Below are 17,228 nucleotides of genomic sequence, written 5' to 3'. Positions count from 1 at the left end.
GTCACAATTATGACCGGAAAAGACATTACACAACGGTCATACTCGCGCTTCTCATCACGCGGCACAAATCAACTGGATTTAGATGCATCGACCTTGAGAAGTAGATCAAGATCACTGAAGACTTGTTAGAACAAAAAAAATATGTCAAATCTGTTTTACTGCAGTGTTGAGGAAAGTCACTTTTAATGCATTAAAATATTGCGTCACTCCCTAAAAGAGTAACGGACCCACTTGATATCATTTCCATTGCAACTCAGTTTCTGTTCACTAACAAATGCTTTCATCTTCACTAACAGTGCAAACGTGATATAGATAAAGAGTCATGAAACCCCCGGTTTCAGCAGCCGTCAGTTCTCACCACAGTTTTGAAAAATGCTATAAAAGTGGGCGTGGTTTATCTGCGGAGTGGCTGGGGGCGTGGCGTGGTGGGGTGGGGTGGGGTGTGGTGTGGGGGCGGAGTCATCGTGGGGGAAACTTGCTAAAGTGGTTTAGGCTTAGGCTTAAGAGTTGATTAGAGCAGTGGTTCTCAACCCCCCACCACTGCACATTTTGTATGTCTCCCTAATCAGACACACCCACTTTAGGTCTTGCAGTCTCTACTAATGAGCAAAGTAGTTGGATCAGGTGTGTTTGATGAGGGAAACATGCAAAATGTGCAGTGGTGGGGGGAAACAAGTGGATTAGAGTATTAAAAACGTAAAAAATATGAATTGAAGGTACATTCAGAACTGATAAAAATGTGCGATTATGTTGCGATTAATCGTGAGTCAGCTCATTACAATAATGCGATTAATCGCGAGTTAACGCATGGTAATCGTGTGATTAATCGCGAGTTAGCTCATGGCAATCATGTGATTAATCGTGCATTAACTCATGTCAATCATGCGATTAATAACGAGTTAGCTCATGACAACCATGCGATTAATCGCGCATTAACTCATGACACTCATGCGATTAATCGAGCATTAACTCATGACAATCATGCGATTAATCGCGCATTAACTCATGACAATCATGCGATTAATATCTATTAACTCATGGCAATCATGCGATTAATCGCGAGTTCAATAATGGCAATCATGTGATTAACCGCGAGTTAACCCATGACAATCATGTGATTATTCGTGAGTTAACCCATGACAATCATGCGATTAATCGCAAATTAAATAATAACAATCGTGATTAATCGCGAGTTAACCCATGACAATCATGTGATTAATCGCGAGCTGACTCATGTCAAGCATGTGATTAATCGCGAGTTAACTCATGACAATCATGCGATTAATCACAATGAAAAAGAAAAATCGATTGACAGCCCTAGTCAAAAGCTCAAAGAAAATTTGATTTCTCAGTTCATGACCCCTTTAAAAAGACTTTGCACTGTATACAAAAAAATGCACTCTTTATTATTTATTATTTTTTGATGTAGAAGTGTGTTTTGTTCTGTATGTAAGGGAGTGAAATTGCAAAAATTACAGTGTTTAAAACGTTCAGTTGCTCAATTGCTATAATTGTAAAAAAAAACTGAAATAACACAAATAAATATGGGGCACATAAACATGGAAATAATCGGTATCGGTTATAAAAAAATCTATATCGGTCGATCTCTAATTGATATTCTTTAACATATTTAATTATTGCGGGTTTGCGTAATATTCTGAGTTTGCTTTTCACAGTTTTTATCAATTTTGAGGAATACTGAATCGGTTTTGGTGCAAGTGAGATGAGTAAATGCATGCTCACATTTAGTCCAACAACATCACGTTCACACACATCGCACACAACACCTCTGCACCTACTCACGATTCTCTCAGCGTCAGTCAGTCATGGGAAAACAAACTTGCATTACTTGTCAGATATTGTGTGAAATCAAAAGTAAAAGTACAAGTAAAGTTACTTTACTGGTTTACTTGCTTCACTAGTTACACTGTATTACTGTACAAGTTGTATTCTGCATGCAGCTTTAACTGGGAATGTTTATTTAATGATTGCTCTAATCCTCAACCTCAGATCGTCTGAGTTCATGTGCGAAACACAAGCAAAAACAAGAACTGCTTCTGACCTCTTTGCAGTAGCAGAAGGAAAATGACACTTCTGCAAACCCACTGTACGAATTCCACGACCGACTCAATTAAACGGTACCTACACTAACTGTGTGACTTCCTGTGTGTCTGAGCTATGGGGGCGACAACGTGTTAATTAGATGCTGCCCAGGTTTCCTTACTGGCACAAGAAAACGTGTGATCCACGGCAGTCTCTCAGCCACTAATGAACTAGCCCTAAAATGACCCAAACCTAAAGAATGAGCTGTGAAATACACAAGCTATTAGAAGTCAAGTCCAGTCAGCTTTATTTCTCCAGCTCTTCACACACAGATGCCTCAGCTTTACACTGATGACAGGAAATTAATGCTGATTTAGATGAAGAGCTAAAGTCAGTTTTTGATTTATTAATTTCTGTTGTAAAAACTGATTTCAAAATGCAAAAACGCATGTGAAAATATATTGCACAAAATGAAAACAATAATGTAAATATTATTATTATTATTATTATTATTATTATAAGTGTGAATCAAAAAATTAAAAGCGCATTTAAAAAAAATCTCTTAAATGCCTTATTGTGTGTTTTGGTCATAATTTAATCTAACTTCAGCTTTTTATCTCATAATTAGGACTTTTAATCATAATTTAGATTTTTAAGTCATAATTTTGACTTTAAATCCATAATTTAGAATTTTTATCTCAGAATTTTTAAAGTCATAATTTCAACTGCTCATCTCACAATGACTTAGCATGTCATATTTTTGACTTTTTATCTAATAATTAGGACTTTTAATCATAATTTCAACATTTTATCTTATAAAATGTCATATTTTTTACTTTATTTAATAATGAGGACTTTTAAAATCATATTTTCAACATTTTGGCCCGGTTTCACAGACAGGGCTTAGACTAAGCCAGGATTAGGCCTTGGTTCAATTAGGAGATTTAAGTAACTTTTATAAACGTGCCCAAGAAAAAAACATTACTGGTGTGCATCTTTAGACAAAACAATGCCACTGACACATTTTAAGATTTGTCAGTGCAAGATTCTTTCAGTTAAAATAGCTCAAACATGTATTTTAGTCTAGGATTAGCTTAAGCGTTGTCTGTGAAACCGGGGGATAATCTTATAATTATGACTTAGCATGTCATATTTTTGACTTTGATCTAATAATGAGGACTTTTAAAATCATATTTTCAACATTTTATCTTATAATTATGACTTAGCATGTCATATTTTTGACTTTTTATCTCATAATAAGGAATTTTAATCATAATTTCAACATTTTATCTTATAATTATGACTTAGCATGTCATATTTTTGACTTTGATCTAATAATGAGGACTTTTAAAATCATATTTTCAACATTTTATCTTATAATTATGACTTAGCATGTCATATTTTTGACTTTTTATCTCATAATAAGGAATTTTAATCATAATTTCAACATTTTATCTTATAATTATGACTTAGCATGTCATATTTTTGACTTTTTATCTCATAATAAGGAATTTTAATCATAATTTCAACATTTTATCTTATAATTATGACTTAGCATGTCATATTTTGACTATCTCATACTTTAAAATCATATTTTCAACATTTTATCTAATAATTATGACTTAGCATGTCATATTTTCAACCCTCACAGAAGCAAATTATATTCATTAACCATTCATAAAAATAACTTTACTGGCAATATGCATAAAGTGCGTTAATTAAATTAGATTATTCATAATGAATGTGTGTTCTGCGATGCTTGAGAAAGTTGTTTGTAGGCTGATGTGAATCTAATGTCCTTCCAGTAATGTCATCAATCCCCTGATATGAGCGCTGCTGTTTTATTCATGTGTTGTGGAGTTCACTAGCGTGACTCTTTGGCAAACAGAGCTGACAGGAAACACAACCCGTTCCTGTAAAAGGGTGTTTTTTTCCCCCTGAGTATCCAGTGACACTGTATCAGTGCTTTTATTGAGAAGTCCAGCTCTTGGGTCACATGAACTTTGGGGAATTATGATCCGATGCGACCTCGTGGAAAACACTGTGGCTGTAAATAAGACTGAAGAAGGGCAGCAGAGTCTGAATCATTGCAGTCGCAGGCTATGTCTGGAATACAGTAGCTTACTGTATATTAGGGTTAGTCCACGGTATATACAGTTAGTCAACGGTTCAATACATACCTCGGTTTTTAACCACGGTTTTCGGTTCGGTTCGGTTCTGATGGCTTGTCACATCAATTTTTTGTTATTCTATTCTTAGGCGACAGGAACAGCAAGAGGTTAAGGAGAGAAAAAAGACTATTTTTTATTGCAATACTCTTGCTTTATTTCACTTAAAAGAATTGAAAAACCTTACTTAAACTTAAAACTTTACTTAAAAAAACCCTTGTACACATTCCTAGTGTATTGTATACTATAATATATATATATATACAGCATTTAAGTATGAAATTGAACTGATAAATGTAAAAATAAAACACTACATAGACTTCACTATAAAATATACACTGATTCTTATTAAAGCTACTGTATTAAAGTTTTTCAGTCAAGAGCAGTGAGTGATTTTCTCTTTGTCTTTTGTAGTTGTATTAACATTAAATGGATAGTTCACTCAAAAATGAGAAATGAATACAGGTTTGGAACAATATTACCGTGAGTAAATAATGACATTACTTTAGCGGTGAACTGTCCCTTTAAGGACGGCGTGTTCACTATAGGCTGCGCTGCTGTCAATGTAAGACCTGCACGCATCTAATATACAGACACACGCGATTTTACTTTCACTTTAGACATAACCGACTGTGTTTATGTAAATCTTGTGTGTATTTGACAGTATTAGCGCAGGAAGACGACTTAGTTCAGTAATCACATGTTTGACAGGCGTTTAATGCGCGCGCTCGGAAAAGCGCATGTTAAAACCGCGCACGCGAATGAACCGGCAAGGCTTTAAAACGCATGCAAATAATGAACTTTCGTGATTGTGAATATCTGTAGTGTTCCGTGAGTATAACTCTACCACTAACGTGTGATGTGAATGTGTGTCGCGTTGTTCAGTGTTGGGATGGAGGCAAATGATAGAATTTGTAGAAAAATACTTAATTAAATGCAAAACCGAAAAACCGCAATTCACAGGCGCATATTGAACCGTGAATGCCGGACCGAACGGTTCAATATTATATTGAGAATTGTGGCATCCCTACTGTATATATACGCTATATTGCCAACAGTTTTGGGACGCCTGCCTTTACATGCACATGAACCTCTCATTCTTAATCTGTAGGGTTTAATATGGAGTCGCCATCCTTTGCAGCTCTAGCAGCTTCAGCTCTTCTGGGAAGGCACTAGGTTTAGGAGTGTGTTTATGGGGATTCTTCTAGAAGCGCATTTGTGAGGTCAGGCACTGATGTTGGACGAGAAGGTCTGGCTCTCAGTCTCCGCTCTAATTCATCCCAAAGCTGTTCTATCGGGTTGAGGTCAGGACTCAAGTTCCTCCACACCAAACTCGCTCCTCATGTCTTTATGGAGACGCTTTGGTCACTGGTCAGTCATGCTGGGACAGGAAGGGGCCGTCCCCAAACTGTTCCCACAAAGTTGGGAGCATGAAATTGTCCAACATGTTTTGGTGAAGCATTAAGAGTTCCTTTCACTGGAACTAAGGGGCCAACCCCTGAAGAACAACCCCACCCCATAATCCCCCCTCCACCAAACTTTACACTTGGCACAATGCAGTCAGGCAAGTCCCGTTCTCCTGGAAACCGCCAAACCCAGACTCGTCCATGTGATTGTCAGACAGAGAAGCGTGATTGGTCACTCCAGAGAACACGTCTCCACTGCTCTAGAGTCCAGTGGCGGCGCGCTTTACCCCACTGCATCCCACACTTTGCATTGCACTTGGTGATGTAAGGCTTGAATGAGCGGCTCGGCCATGGAAACCCATTCCCTGAAGCTCTACACACTGATCTTGAGCTCATCTGAAGGCCACAGGAGTCTGGAGGTCTGGAGCTATAGTCTGTAACCCTCAACATGCGCTGACCCCGCTCTGATTTTACGTGGCCTGTTGTTGCTATTGTTTTTACAGAAGCGTTTCATATAATATCAGTTTTGCGAAAGTGAAAGATTATTAAAAGCAGATCTTGTTCTCTCGTATCTATCATATCTTTGCTTTTTTACTTTTTGTCATTTTTGCAACTATCCACTCACCTAATTTGATTTATATTTTTGTCATAGCTTATGATTATATATTTTTACTCATTCCTATAAAGAAGTAGTGTGTACTTAGTGGATTCTGGATTGTGTTTAACAAATAAAAGAGAGACATTAGTTCCACAAACACAGATGTCGATAATCGATATTCTATAGTGATGTAGAAATAAATGAATGATACATTTATAACCCTTTTATTTTGCCAGTTTGTTGTGATTGTTTCAGTTATTTACCGAATTGAATGAATACTTAAATATTTAAAGGTGTTAGATGTAATCTTACACTGCAAAGCGATAACTTAAAAAGGATTAAATTCATAATTATTTAATGAACGAAGCACACACACACACAAAAAGTATGATGACAGCCCTAAAACTGATAATTAATCGGCATAATCGCGGGCCGCGGGTCAGCCGGGCAAAAAGGATTTTACCACCTCCGCCTCATTTCAACCCTGCTTGTGTATATTTGATGGTTTACACGCAATAAGATGTTAAAGAGAACTTAGTTTAATACTCACGGGACGCTCCGTCTGACACACAGCTTTCTGTGCGCGTGCTTCAGGTGTGTGCGCTCAGAAAACCATACATCAGAAATTTACACTGATATGGCTTATAGATAATAAACTGCCATGATGATGAAGAACTGCAGTCTCACATGAGCGCGATAGAGATGATCATCAAAAACCAAACAGATGAGTTATTCTATATTTAGGGGTACATTTCGTGTCAGCCAAAAAGTCAGGAAATCAGTATTCTTTTTTGATCAATAAACTAGGTGGTTAAATTATATATGCCCTTAATGTGCTAAATTAATTATTTGGCAATCTTAAGCTCTAATGACTAAATATGTTAATGAAAATTAACATTTGATTTCATTACTTTGTCAACTGTGTAACGGACAAATGCCGTGTCCTAAATCCACAGTATGCTGAATTTAGTATTATTCACCATCCTTACCCAAGATTTCCATCTCCAGAGATATCCCTATCTATTTTTAGTTCACATTTAAAAGATTTAAGACATAAAAACCACACATAACACAGTTGACAGACAAAGTAACACGGTTGACACTTGACAGGAGTAACACTGTTGACAGGACACATTAGAAGGAAAAGCGAAAACTCTCTTTAAAATGATAACTTTTATTCAATAAATGTAAGTACAAGCAATTATTTAAATGCAAATTGAATTGCCAACATTGTGAACCATGTGAATCCTTGTCAACTGTTACACAGTAACACAGTTGACATTTCGGCCATTTTAGGGTTTTGTGCAAACTGCTGGCCTTGGACTAGTTAGTAGTTGACCTTGATTAACTTATGTTTTTATATTCTTTCTATACACATTTATAAATTTAACATGTGACGCAAGTTCACCAGAACATGTTGATACAACACAATTGACGGTCAATGAATCTACTCTATGTGCAGACAATAATATAGATCATATATTGAAGAGGAGAAGTTATGGCTTTAAATTTCCCTCCAGAAAAGGAAAGACATTACATTGGACATGTGACTTTGGAACAAACCATTGCTGATTTATAGGGGGTTTTATAGGGAGTAACACAGTTGACACTGATTTCTCAGACATACACAAAATTGATGATTTAATGTAGGTGCATGAGCAAAATATTTTTTAAGACACCTTTCTCATAATTTAATGATTATTTTGGACAAATATTTATAAGAAATATATACAGAAACATGCATTTTAGAGCTAATCTGAAGAGCAAAACCTCACATTTACCAAATCGGACCGCACAAAAACAGCAAATTCCAGTATAGAATATGCCATTTTTTGTCAAATAAAAGATCTGTTGGATTTTTGTATTAAATGAATAAGAAATGTCCCCTGATATAAACGCGATCATTGCTTGACGTGTAAAGTTAATGAAAAATTTGTAAAATCGATAATTGAGTCCAGGGACATGACATGTTCTACTATATAGATGTTTTAGTTTTTGGCAGAGGTGAGAGCTTTACAGGCTCCGCCCTCTTCTGGAAAGGGGGCGGAGCAGCAGCTCATTAGCATTTAAAGATACACACACAAAAACTGCATGTTTTCCTTCCACTCAAAAATTTACGACACGGTATAATAAATGATCTGCGGGGTATTTTGAGCTGAAACTTCACACACACATTCTGGGGACGCCTGAGACTTATATTATATATCAAAAGGGGCATATATAGTCCTCTTTAAATATTTAAGTAAGACCTAACTACTTTTTAAAGGGTTTGAGAGAGCCAGTGTTGACATAATTTTCCTGCGTCTCCATAGTGGTTTGTCACATGACACTTACGCCTCAGCTGATTGGTTCAAAGAACCTGTATGTGTCATTACCAGTGAAAGTAAAAGGTCCCTGAGAGTGAGAGGAACTTTGTATACCGTGATCTGTTTGTTCAGACTGATAAGATTGAACCTTGATCTGTTTCTCTCTCTAAATCTGCATACTAGTTAGTTACATCCCCCTTAGCCTTCCCGTTTCACTGACCTTCTGTTCATTTTTAGTTTTCCTTTCTGTATGTCATCATCTTCTGTTTGTCTCATTTCATTGGTCTCTTTCTCTCCTGTGTCCCGTGTTTCCAGCCCCTCGCTGTCCATTGAGCTTCATCTGACCCTGATTCTCTGGTGAGTGTCTGAAGCCTGCAGAAGGTCACGACCTCTTCAATAACCCTGCCTTGAAACCTTTGATACTACTAACAAGTTGTATGCAGCGTGTGTTATAGGACTGATTGAGTTAAACCTGTCCAAATAGGGTGATGTTTCTAGGCCGTGACTTGCTATTTTGAGAGATTTCAGGAGATTTTAATGGAACGAATGCAAATTGTGTCATCAATTACTTCGTGTTCCACAGAGGAACCGAAATATTATCGGACAGTTTTCTTTTAAAACCATTACAATATCATAATAGTGCTATTGTGAAACCACAAAGGCTGCGATTCAATTAAAATTGAATTATGCCCTGTGGGTTTAAGTCCCCTCGCAATAATTGGAAATGGCCAAATTATGCATTGCAAATATGATATTTCATATACACACCACGCGTATAAACATATACGCAAAAAGTTTCATTTTTAGGCTGGTCAGCGCTCGTCAATGTCAAAATGATGGCCAATCAGCTCAAAGAAGGCAGGGCTTAATGTTGTGATATTTAATTTATTTTAATTTTATTTTAATTTCATTTAATTTCATTTTATAATGACACTGTCATGTTATTGGACAAGGTAGGTCAGGTAGTATGTGATATTTAATTTATTTTAATTTCATTTAATTTCATTTTATAATGACTCTGTCATGTTATTGGACAAGGTAGGTCAGGTAGTATGTGATATTTAATTTATTTTAATTTTAATTTATTTCATTTCAATTTATAATGACTGTCATGTTATTGGACAAGGTAGGTCAGGTAGTATGTGATATTTAATTTATTTTAATTTTAATTTATTTCATTTCAATTTATAATGACTGTCATGTTATTGGACAAGGTAGGTCAGGTAGTATGTGATATTTAATTTATTTTAATTTCATTTTAATTTCATTTAATTTCATTTTATAATGACACTGTCATGTTATTGGACAAGGTAGGTCAGGTAGTATGTGATATTTAATTTATTTTAATTTTAATTTCATTTCATTATTTAATTAAATTTATGACCATGATATTGGACCCGTTTGGTGAGATTGATCACTGTAGGTCAGCTGGTGTGTGATTTGTACTGTAGCTTTGTTAGGTTCAGATGATATTGCGAGGTTGTTTGAGGCGACTGAACACTAAAAGAGGAAGTGGTTTGTTTGTATAGAGCTCTTGAAACCGCTCTAGGCTGTAGGAATCAGCAACGGGAGGAAATTTAGTCACTGCCACAAACTCAAGAAATGTTTTAACAGAACTTCTGATCGATGAGTGATCATGTCCATCACAATATCGCCTGAAGAATGCTGAGAACACTATTTTACCGACTATTTTAATGCACATTTTCTCTTGTTTTTGGGATGACTGTTTTCATGTCAGAGTGTCAGTCAGCCGTTGTGGCCTGTTATTGATGAAATGCTCTTCTGGGAGGCGGTTGTGTGTGTGTGTGTGTGTGTGTGTGTTGAATGCAGTGGATTAGTGAAGGGCACTGGAGGATCAGTCAGAGCTGCTGTCGGGTCCTGAGGGCATTAACCCCACGGTCAGCCGGAAAATCCTGCAGGATCAGACATTCCCAGAGTTTTATTGTATTTGACTGTGATTTTTGATTTGGTATTCTATCATTTAAAGCTACACTGTGTGTTATTTTCCCCCATCTAGTGGTGAAAAGGTATATGACCATCCAGTGAATATTAGTTTCTGTTCCTCTCAATTCCGATTTTGTTTTAACTCCTACGGTGGCCAATTTAGTCCAAGATTAACATGGCTTCCAGTTCGACCTCGTCCACATTCGACACGGTGCCATCGAGTGTTAAAATGCCACAGGCGAAGCTTGAATTCACGGGTATGTCCCTCTTTGGCTAATGTACTTTCAAGATGGAGGGGCAACATGGCGACCCGCATTCGAACCCTCACCCGTATGTGTTTTCAATGGCATATTATAAACTTACGAGAATACTTTATTACTTGAAAGAAGTAAATATACATTAATGAGCACATGTATTTTTGAAAGAACTAAGTGTTTTTAGTAGGGCTGTAATCGACTGAAGTCCTGAAATTTTTGACTAAAAATCGACTAAAAATGACGTTAGGAAAAAAAAGTTGAATTAATTAGCTGTGCACTGTGCGAAGTACTTGGTAGCCTTGTTGTCTGCATAAACGAATTATAAATAAACATAAAAAAACTAGTAGGCTATTTGCAGTCGCGTCGCGTCGCATCAAGTGCGCAATATCATAGCCTGTGATTTCCCAAAATATAGTACTATTGTCAACTAGATATCATCACAAGAACTTTTGAGGAATATGCAACATAATTTAGACAATTGTTTTTGTCATATAATAACTGACAGACAGTATAATTTCAGCCGCTCTGTGCAGCTCGAACATATGGAGCTGAGCTCAGCTTTGCGGCTGAGACACGAATAGACTATTAACTTAAAGCTTTTACTCTTAAACACAAAAGGCACGTCCACTTTAATAAAAAAGGAATATTTATTAAACACGCCAGATCAAGAGCAGAAAAAACGCTCTCACAATTAAATAAATAATATTAGTTACAGAAAACTAGCCTTCTTCAATCTGTCTCTCTTCTCCAGTGGGTTGGGCTAATCCAAAAGTGAAAACAATGGGGGTGTCCTGAAGACAGACTGTTACCTGTGAAACAGGGCTGCTCTGAAAACACCCCCATTAGCAATTAGTGCTTTCCACCTGATGAAATGAACGCGGCAAAACTGATGAAATGAACGCGGCAAAACGGACAGTACAGATCCACTTAGCGCGGTGTTGTGACGCTTCCCCTCATGTGTATGTTGATGGGTGTTCCTCAAGTTTACCGCTATGGGCGTGTGTTTGAGCCAGCGGGGAATGAAAAACAAAGCACCGGCGAGAGACGCGGCAAAATTAATGAAATGAACGCTGCAAAAAATCGACCAATCAGAATTTTGGTCGAGCCAGAACGTATCGACCAATAATCGACTAATCGACTGGGAGATTACAGCCCTAGTTTTTAGCTAAGAATAAACTAAAAAAGTTACACCGTGTAGCTTTAAATACATTTTAATTAACAGTCAATTGTCAAAAAAATTCTTCATGGTCATAAAATAGGTTTCATTTTTATGGAAATTTTTTATTTATTTATATAAATATTAGGGCTGGGCAAATTAACGCGTTAACACGGGCGATTAATTTTTTCAGCTTAACGCAATTAAAATATTTAACGCAAATAACGCAGCGTCCGTTTTTATATCCATTTTTGCTTAGCGTTACATGATCATCACGCTCTTATTCATGTAAATGCTTCCAAGCGTGACAAGGCACAAGCGAACACGCTGTATGCCAATGTCCTGTGTGTGTGTGTGTGTGTGTGTGTGTGTGTGTGTCAGTGTCCTGTCTTTGTGGATGCGTCTCATGTCAGCTAATCAGGACACACACACACACACACTCGACGCATAGATAGACTCGCGTCAGTTTCCTGCTCACATCGAGTTCTCTTTTGCTCTTGAACAAACAATAACACAGAGGATTTTGAGTATTCTCATAGTCATATTAGAGTCTTAAATTAGTTAAATAACGTCTTAAATGATCTTAAAGAGTTGTGAGGAAATGAGATGCGTGGCTGTTCTTAAAGTGACAGTAGCACTGATGATGTCCGTCATTAATGTTCATCAAAGAACAACGGGAACAGAGAAAATTGTAGCTTTAATGATGATTCATCTATATTTAATTTATTATTTATGCAGTTAAGAAAGATAACTATTACATTTCTGTATATGTATAACAGGGAAGGCCATGGGTAAATATAACATTTATTATTTTGGGTTTATGTAAAGATTGTTTTAAGTTCACTTAAATTAAAAGTTGTTTTTTAAAGCCTAATAAATGTTGAAATTGGGAGCTTTCAGTTATACTGTAATGTAACGTCATTAATGTTTCATAGAGACTTTAGTATCAGTGATACTGGCCTTCATTCATAAAAATATGACAATTCAACACATATTTAAAATATGCTGTCTTTAAATTGTTTATACATTAATTTGGAGAGTAACTGAAATTATTACAATATCAAAATATTAAAAACGTAAAATATAAAAAACTTGCGATTAATTACAGAAAAAAGTGCGATTAATTCGTTAATTTTTTTTAATCGATGCCCACCACTAATAAATATATATATTATTTTTTAATGATATAATAATTATATCAATATTATTATTATTATTATGTTCATGTATTATTCTTGTATTATAGGGGGGTTAATATATGACAAGTTATTGACAGGTTTTGTGACATTAATTCATATTATTATTTATGTTTATTTTTTGTTTTGAAATATGATATTAAAACTTTTGAGAGATTGTTTATTTTTCTTCTTGAATAATATAATAAGAATTAATATAAAATAACCATATATTATTATTATGCTCATGTATTAATATTATAATTATTTATTTTTGACAATTTCTTGACAGGTTTCGTGACATTAATCAATGTTGTTATTATTATTAATTATTTTAAAATATATGATATTAAATCTTTAGAGGTTTTGTGAGATTCTTCTTCATTATTATTATTAATATAAATATTTTTTAATAATAATATAATAATTATTATTATTATGTTCATGTATTTATATTATTATTTTATTTATTTGGGGGGGGGGTTGAAATATGACAAGTTCTTGACAGGTTTCATGACATTAATCATATCATTATTTATTTAAATATGATATTTAAATCTAGCCTGATTTTGTGAAATTCTTCATTATTATTATTATTACTTTGATGTATATATTAGTTATGGTATAATTTAAATAATTATTAATGTTTCTTTTTTGTATAACAGTAATGTAAAAGTCTTAATGGTCCTAAAATGATGATGATAATTATTATTATTACCCACTTATTATTCATTCATTCATTTGTATTTATGTGTTTGGGTTAAGATATGGCCCTTGAGCAGTTCTTGAGTGATCTGTTGTGTAGTTGCTCCGGCAGCTGTGGTGTATGTCCTGTGTCTGGCCTCTTACTCACTCGCTCATGTGAGTGGAAGTTGCTTTGTGTAATGTGATTATTCAGTGTCTGTTCCAGTAAATGGAGGCTGGCCGGAGGAACAGAGACGTCTTTGGATGTTTTGCGCGCTCACTTTTTCGAGTGAATGAAGGGGGGGGGGGGGTCTTTATCGCTTAAACTGTCGAATGACGTCTCATTTTCATACATATGTGTAGAACACATTTACAGAAGACATGTTTAAAACAAGATTTTATTGCTTGTTTGAGTGTTTGATGCACTTCTGAAGTTCACATCGCCGACAAGTTGTGTTTGAGCAAACTCCTAACCAATAGTATTAAACTAATCCTGCACTCGTCCTGTGCTACAAACACGAATGCTTTAAAACACAATGCCATTTCAAGTTCATCAATGCAATCTCTTTCATGACAGAAATGTTTGTTTTCCTCTGATTCCAGGTCAGTCTTCAGTGCTTGGAGAGCTTTCTGTGCACGTTTCACTGTGTGCGACACCTCAGTGACCCGAGAGGAAAGGATGCGCTCAAATTCTGGTGAGCTTTTTCATGATGATCCACATCACTGTGTGTTTTAGTGTCTTTTTAGTGACAGACCGCCTGCGTTTAAAGGGGCCATATTATGCAAAATTCACTTTTAACAGAGAGTGTGTTAGTGCTGGGTAGTGATGCACCGATCATGATTTTACATGGCCGATTCCGATACCGATTTCCGATTTTCTTTTTTACACAATAAAAGATGTTTATTTGGTATTTAACAGGTTAAATAGGCTTTTGGCTAATGCAAACAAGTCCGCAATCTGAAATTAACGGGAAATTGAATTGGAAATGAAAAGGCTGAAAGGTGAAATTAAAGGCAACAACTGCATATTCTGCAATCCAAACAAAGATGTTACTTAAATCAGCATTTGTTTTTAAATTCAGTGTAAAGAAAAAAAGTCTTTACCAGTGAAATCAAATAAAACCAAAGTATATAATTGTTCCAAAATGTTAAATCAAATAATGTTTAGTGCAACGAAAAAAACTAAGATGCTACAGCAGGTGCTTTTTAAATCAAATTAAGTCAATGTCATTTTAAGGTAAAATAAAAATGATCATCCTATAGGCTACAGAACGGATAGTATTTCAAGTGCATGCATGTTCTTCTTTAGGCTACAAAAATAAGTATTTCGGCTTTTTCACAAGTTAGTCTGTTTCGTTCTCATCCGATCCAACTCGTGAGAATCTGAGCTGAACAAACTCTCACTTTCTGCGCTTGTGCAGGCGGAGAGGTGAGCTCGCGCAACTTCAGCTCGCGCAACTTCAGCTCGCGTAACTTCAGCTCGCGCAACTTCAGCTCGCGTAACTTCAGCTCGCGCAACTTCAGCTCGCGCAACTTCAGCTCGCGCAACTTCAGCTCGCGTAACTTCAGCTCGCGCAACTTCAGCTCGCGCAACTTCAGCTCGCGCAACTTCAGCTCGCGCAACTTCAGCTCGCGCAACTTCAGCTCGCGCAACTTCAGCTTGCGCAACTTCAGCTCGTGCAACTTCAGCTCGCACAACTTCAGCTCGCGCAACTTCAGCTCGCGCAACTTCAGCTCGCGCAACTTCAGCTCTCAGCTCGCGCAACTTCAGCTCTCAGCTCGCGCAACTTCAGCTCGCGCAACTTCAGCTCGCGCAACTTCAGCTCGCGCAACTTCAGCTCGCGCAACTTCAGCTCGCGTAACTTCAGCTCGCACAACTTCAGCTCGCACAACTTCAGCTCGCACAACTTCAGCTCGCGCAACTTCAGCTCGCGCAGGAAAGCGGCTCTTCATTCCCTTCAGCGTATCTCCTTCCCTCAGTTCTCCAGTTTCCGTTTGTAACACACAAGTGACATGTTCGTGAATGATTGCAAAATAGGCGTATGCGCACTTCCGGAAAAATCGGCAGAAAAATACAAAGAAAACCGTCCGGTTGCCGATCGCACGGTTCCGGTTTTTGGCCGGTCAACCGGTGCATCCCTAGTGCTGGGCCTTACACCGGTTCATACAGAATACCGGTATTTATTTTTGTTATGATATGAATTTTGATGATACCGCAATACCGGTATGTGTCGCAGCGCGTCACTGTTCGAGGGGTCACGTTTCACTGTTGCACTGCACTGTAGTGAGAGCACAGCTGAGATCGCATCACAGCCTATGTCAAGTCCGAAATCGCCCCCTAAAGCCTCATTCACTATTATTCCCTACGTTATCCACTTATATTGTTCACTCAAAAGAGTGAATGAAAACGAGTGAGTGAATTTGCACAGCCGTTGTGTGTACATCGGCTGTACACTCGTTATTGCGGTGCATTGTGAGATGGAATGAGTGCACTCAATAATGTCCACTAGGGTTTCAGACACCACTACAAAGCGCTGTCCCCTCCAAATAATGCCCTATTTGAGGTTATGGGGGCGATTTCGGATTCAGCCCTTGATCACAGCGGAGAATTCAAACTACACGCGGCGCGCGCGAGGAGAGCGGTTTCTGCGCGGAGCTGAGATTAACGTTCTCCACATGGATCATATTTATAGCGCATATAGCCCGTTTAAGGTTTTTATGGACATATTTCATATACTCTAGTGCTCTAAATATAAACCGGCAGCGTGTATGCGCACATATTTCATCACGTCTTCTTCAAATTAAATGTATGCAAAGGACACTGTACGTCTGATCAGGGCCGCGATGACACTATGGGTTATTCTGCTGCACAAAGACGATGTAAGTTAATAAATAGACTGACAATTCAAAGAAGAATGGGCAAAAAAGTAACTGCTTTCAGTGTTTCCTTCGACCTTTTAAATGTTCTTCCGCGTTTCTCCCTCGTTTTGTCAGTTTGTTGTTATATATGGTTAGATTTTTTAAATGCTTAAGGTGCCATCAACTCTTTTTTTTCTATCTCCATGGTCATATTTTTATATGCATGTGTCTGTAATGAGTATGTTGTATGTTTTATTGGTTGTTGTCTCCCCACAGCATCATTTTGTGGGGCTTTGTAAACCTGTATTAACTCTAGTGTGGAATTTTTCTACAATATTCGCTCGTCATGACAGTAAAATAGGACAATCGACTGCAGTATTGTCTCTCTCAATCAGTAGAAAATGTGGTTAACACCCGGTCATGCATAGGGGAAAAAAATACAGTCATATACCGCGAAACCAATATAATTTAGAAAAATACTGTGATATAAATTTTTGGTCATACCGCCCAGCACTAGAGTGTGTGTAAACAACCAGCCTATAATGGTAAAAATCCACCCAATTAGGGATGCACCGATCCACATTTTTTCACTTCCGATCCGATCCCGATGCCTGAATTTGGATATCGGCCGA

General features: G+C 37.0%; 1 protein-coding gene across 4 annotated transcripts in view; it reads left to right on the top strand.

Moving 5' to 3' along the window:
• The window catches only part of lyst (lysosomal trafficking regulator), a 214,279-nt gene that overhangs the window by 21,672 nt on the left and 175,379 nt on the right, over window positions 1-17,228 (top strand). For all 4 annotated transcript variants that reach the window (XM_079843610.1, XM_079843609.1, XM_079843608.1 and 1 more), the window contains exon 3: window positions 14,341-14,432. In XM_079843610.1, the coding sequence (XP_079699736.1) occupies window positions 14,341-14,432 (92 nt within the window). The remainder of the gene's footprint in view (window positions 1-14,340; window positions 14,433-17,228) is intronic.

This window comes from Gobio gobio, assembly GCF_949357685.1.
Source record: "Gobio gobio genome assembly, chromosome: 18".
NCBI classification, from domain to species: Eukaryota; Metazoa; Chordata; class Actinopteri; order Cypriniformes; family Gobionidae; genus Gobio; species Gobio gobio.
Note: the sequence above shows the minus strand (reverse complement) of the source record. Positions and strands in the feature narration are given on the sequence as shown.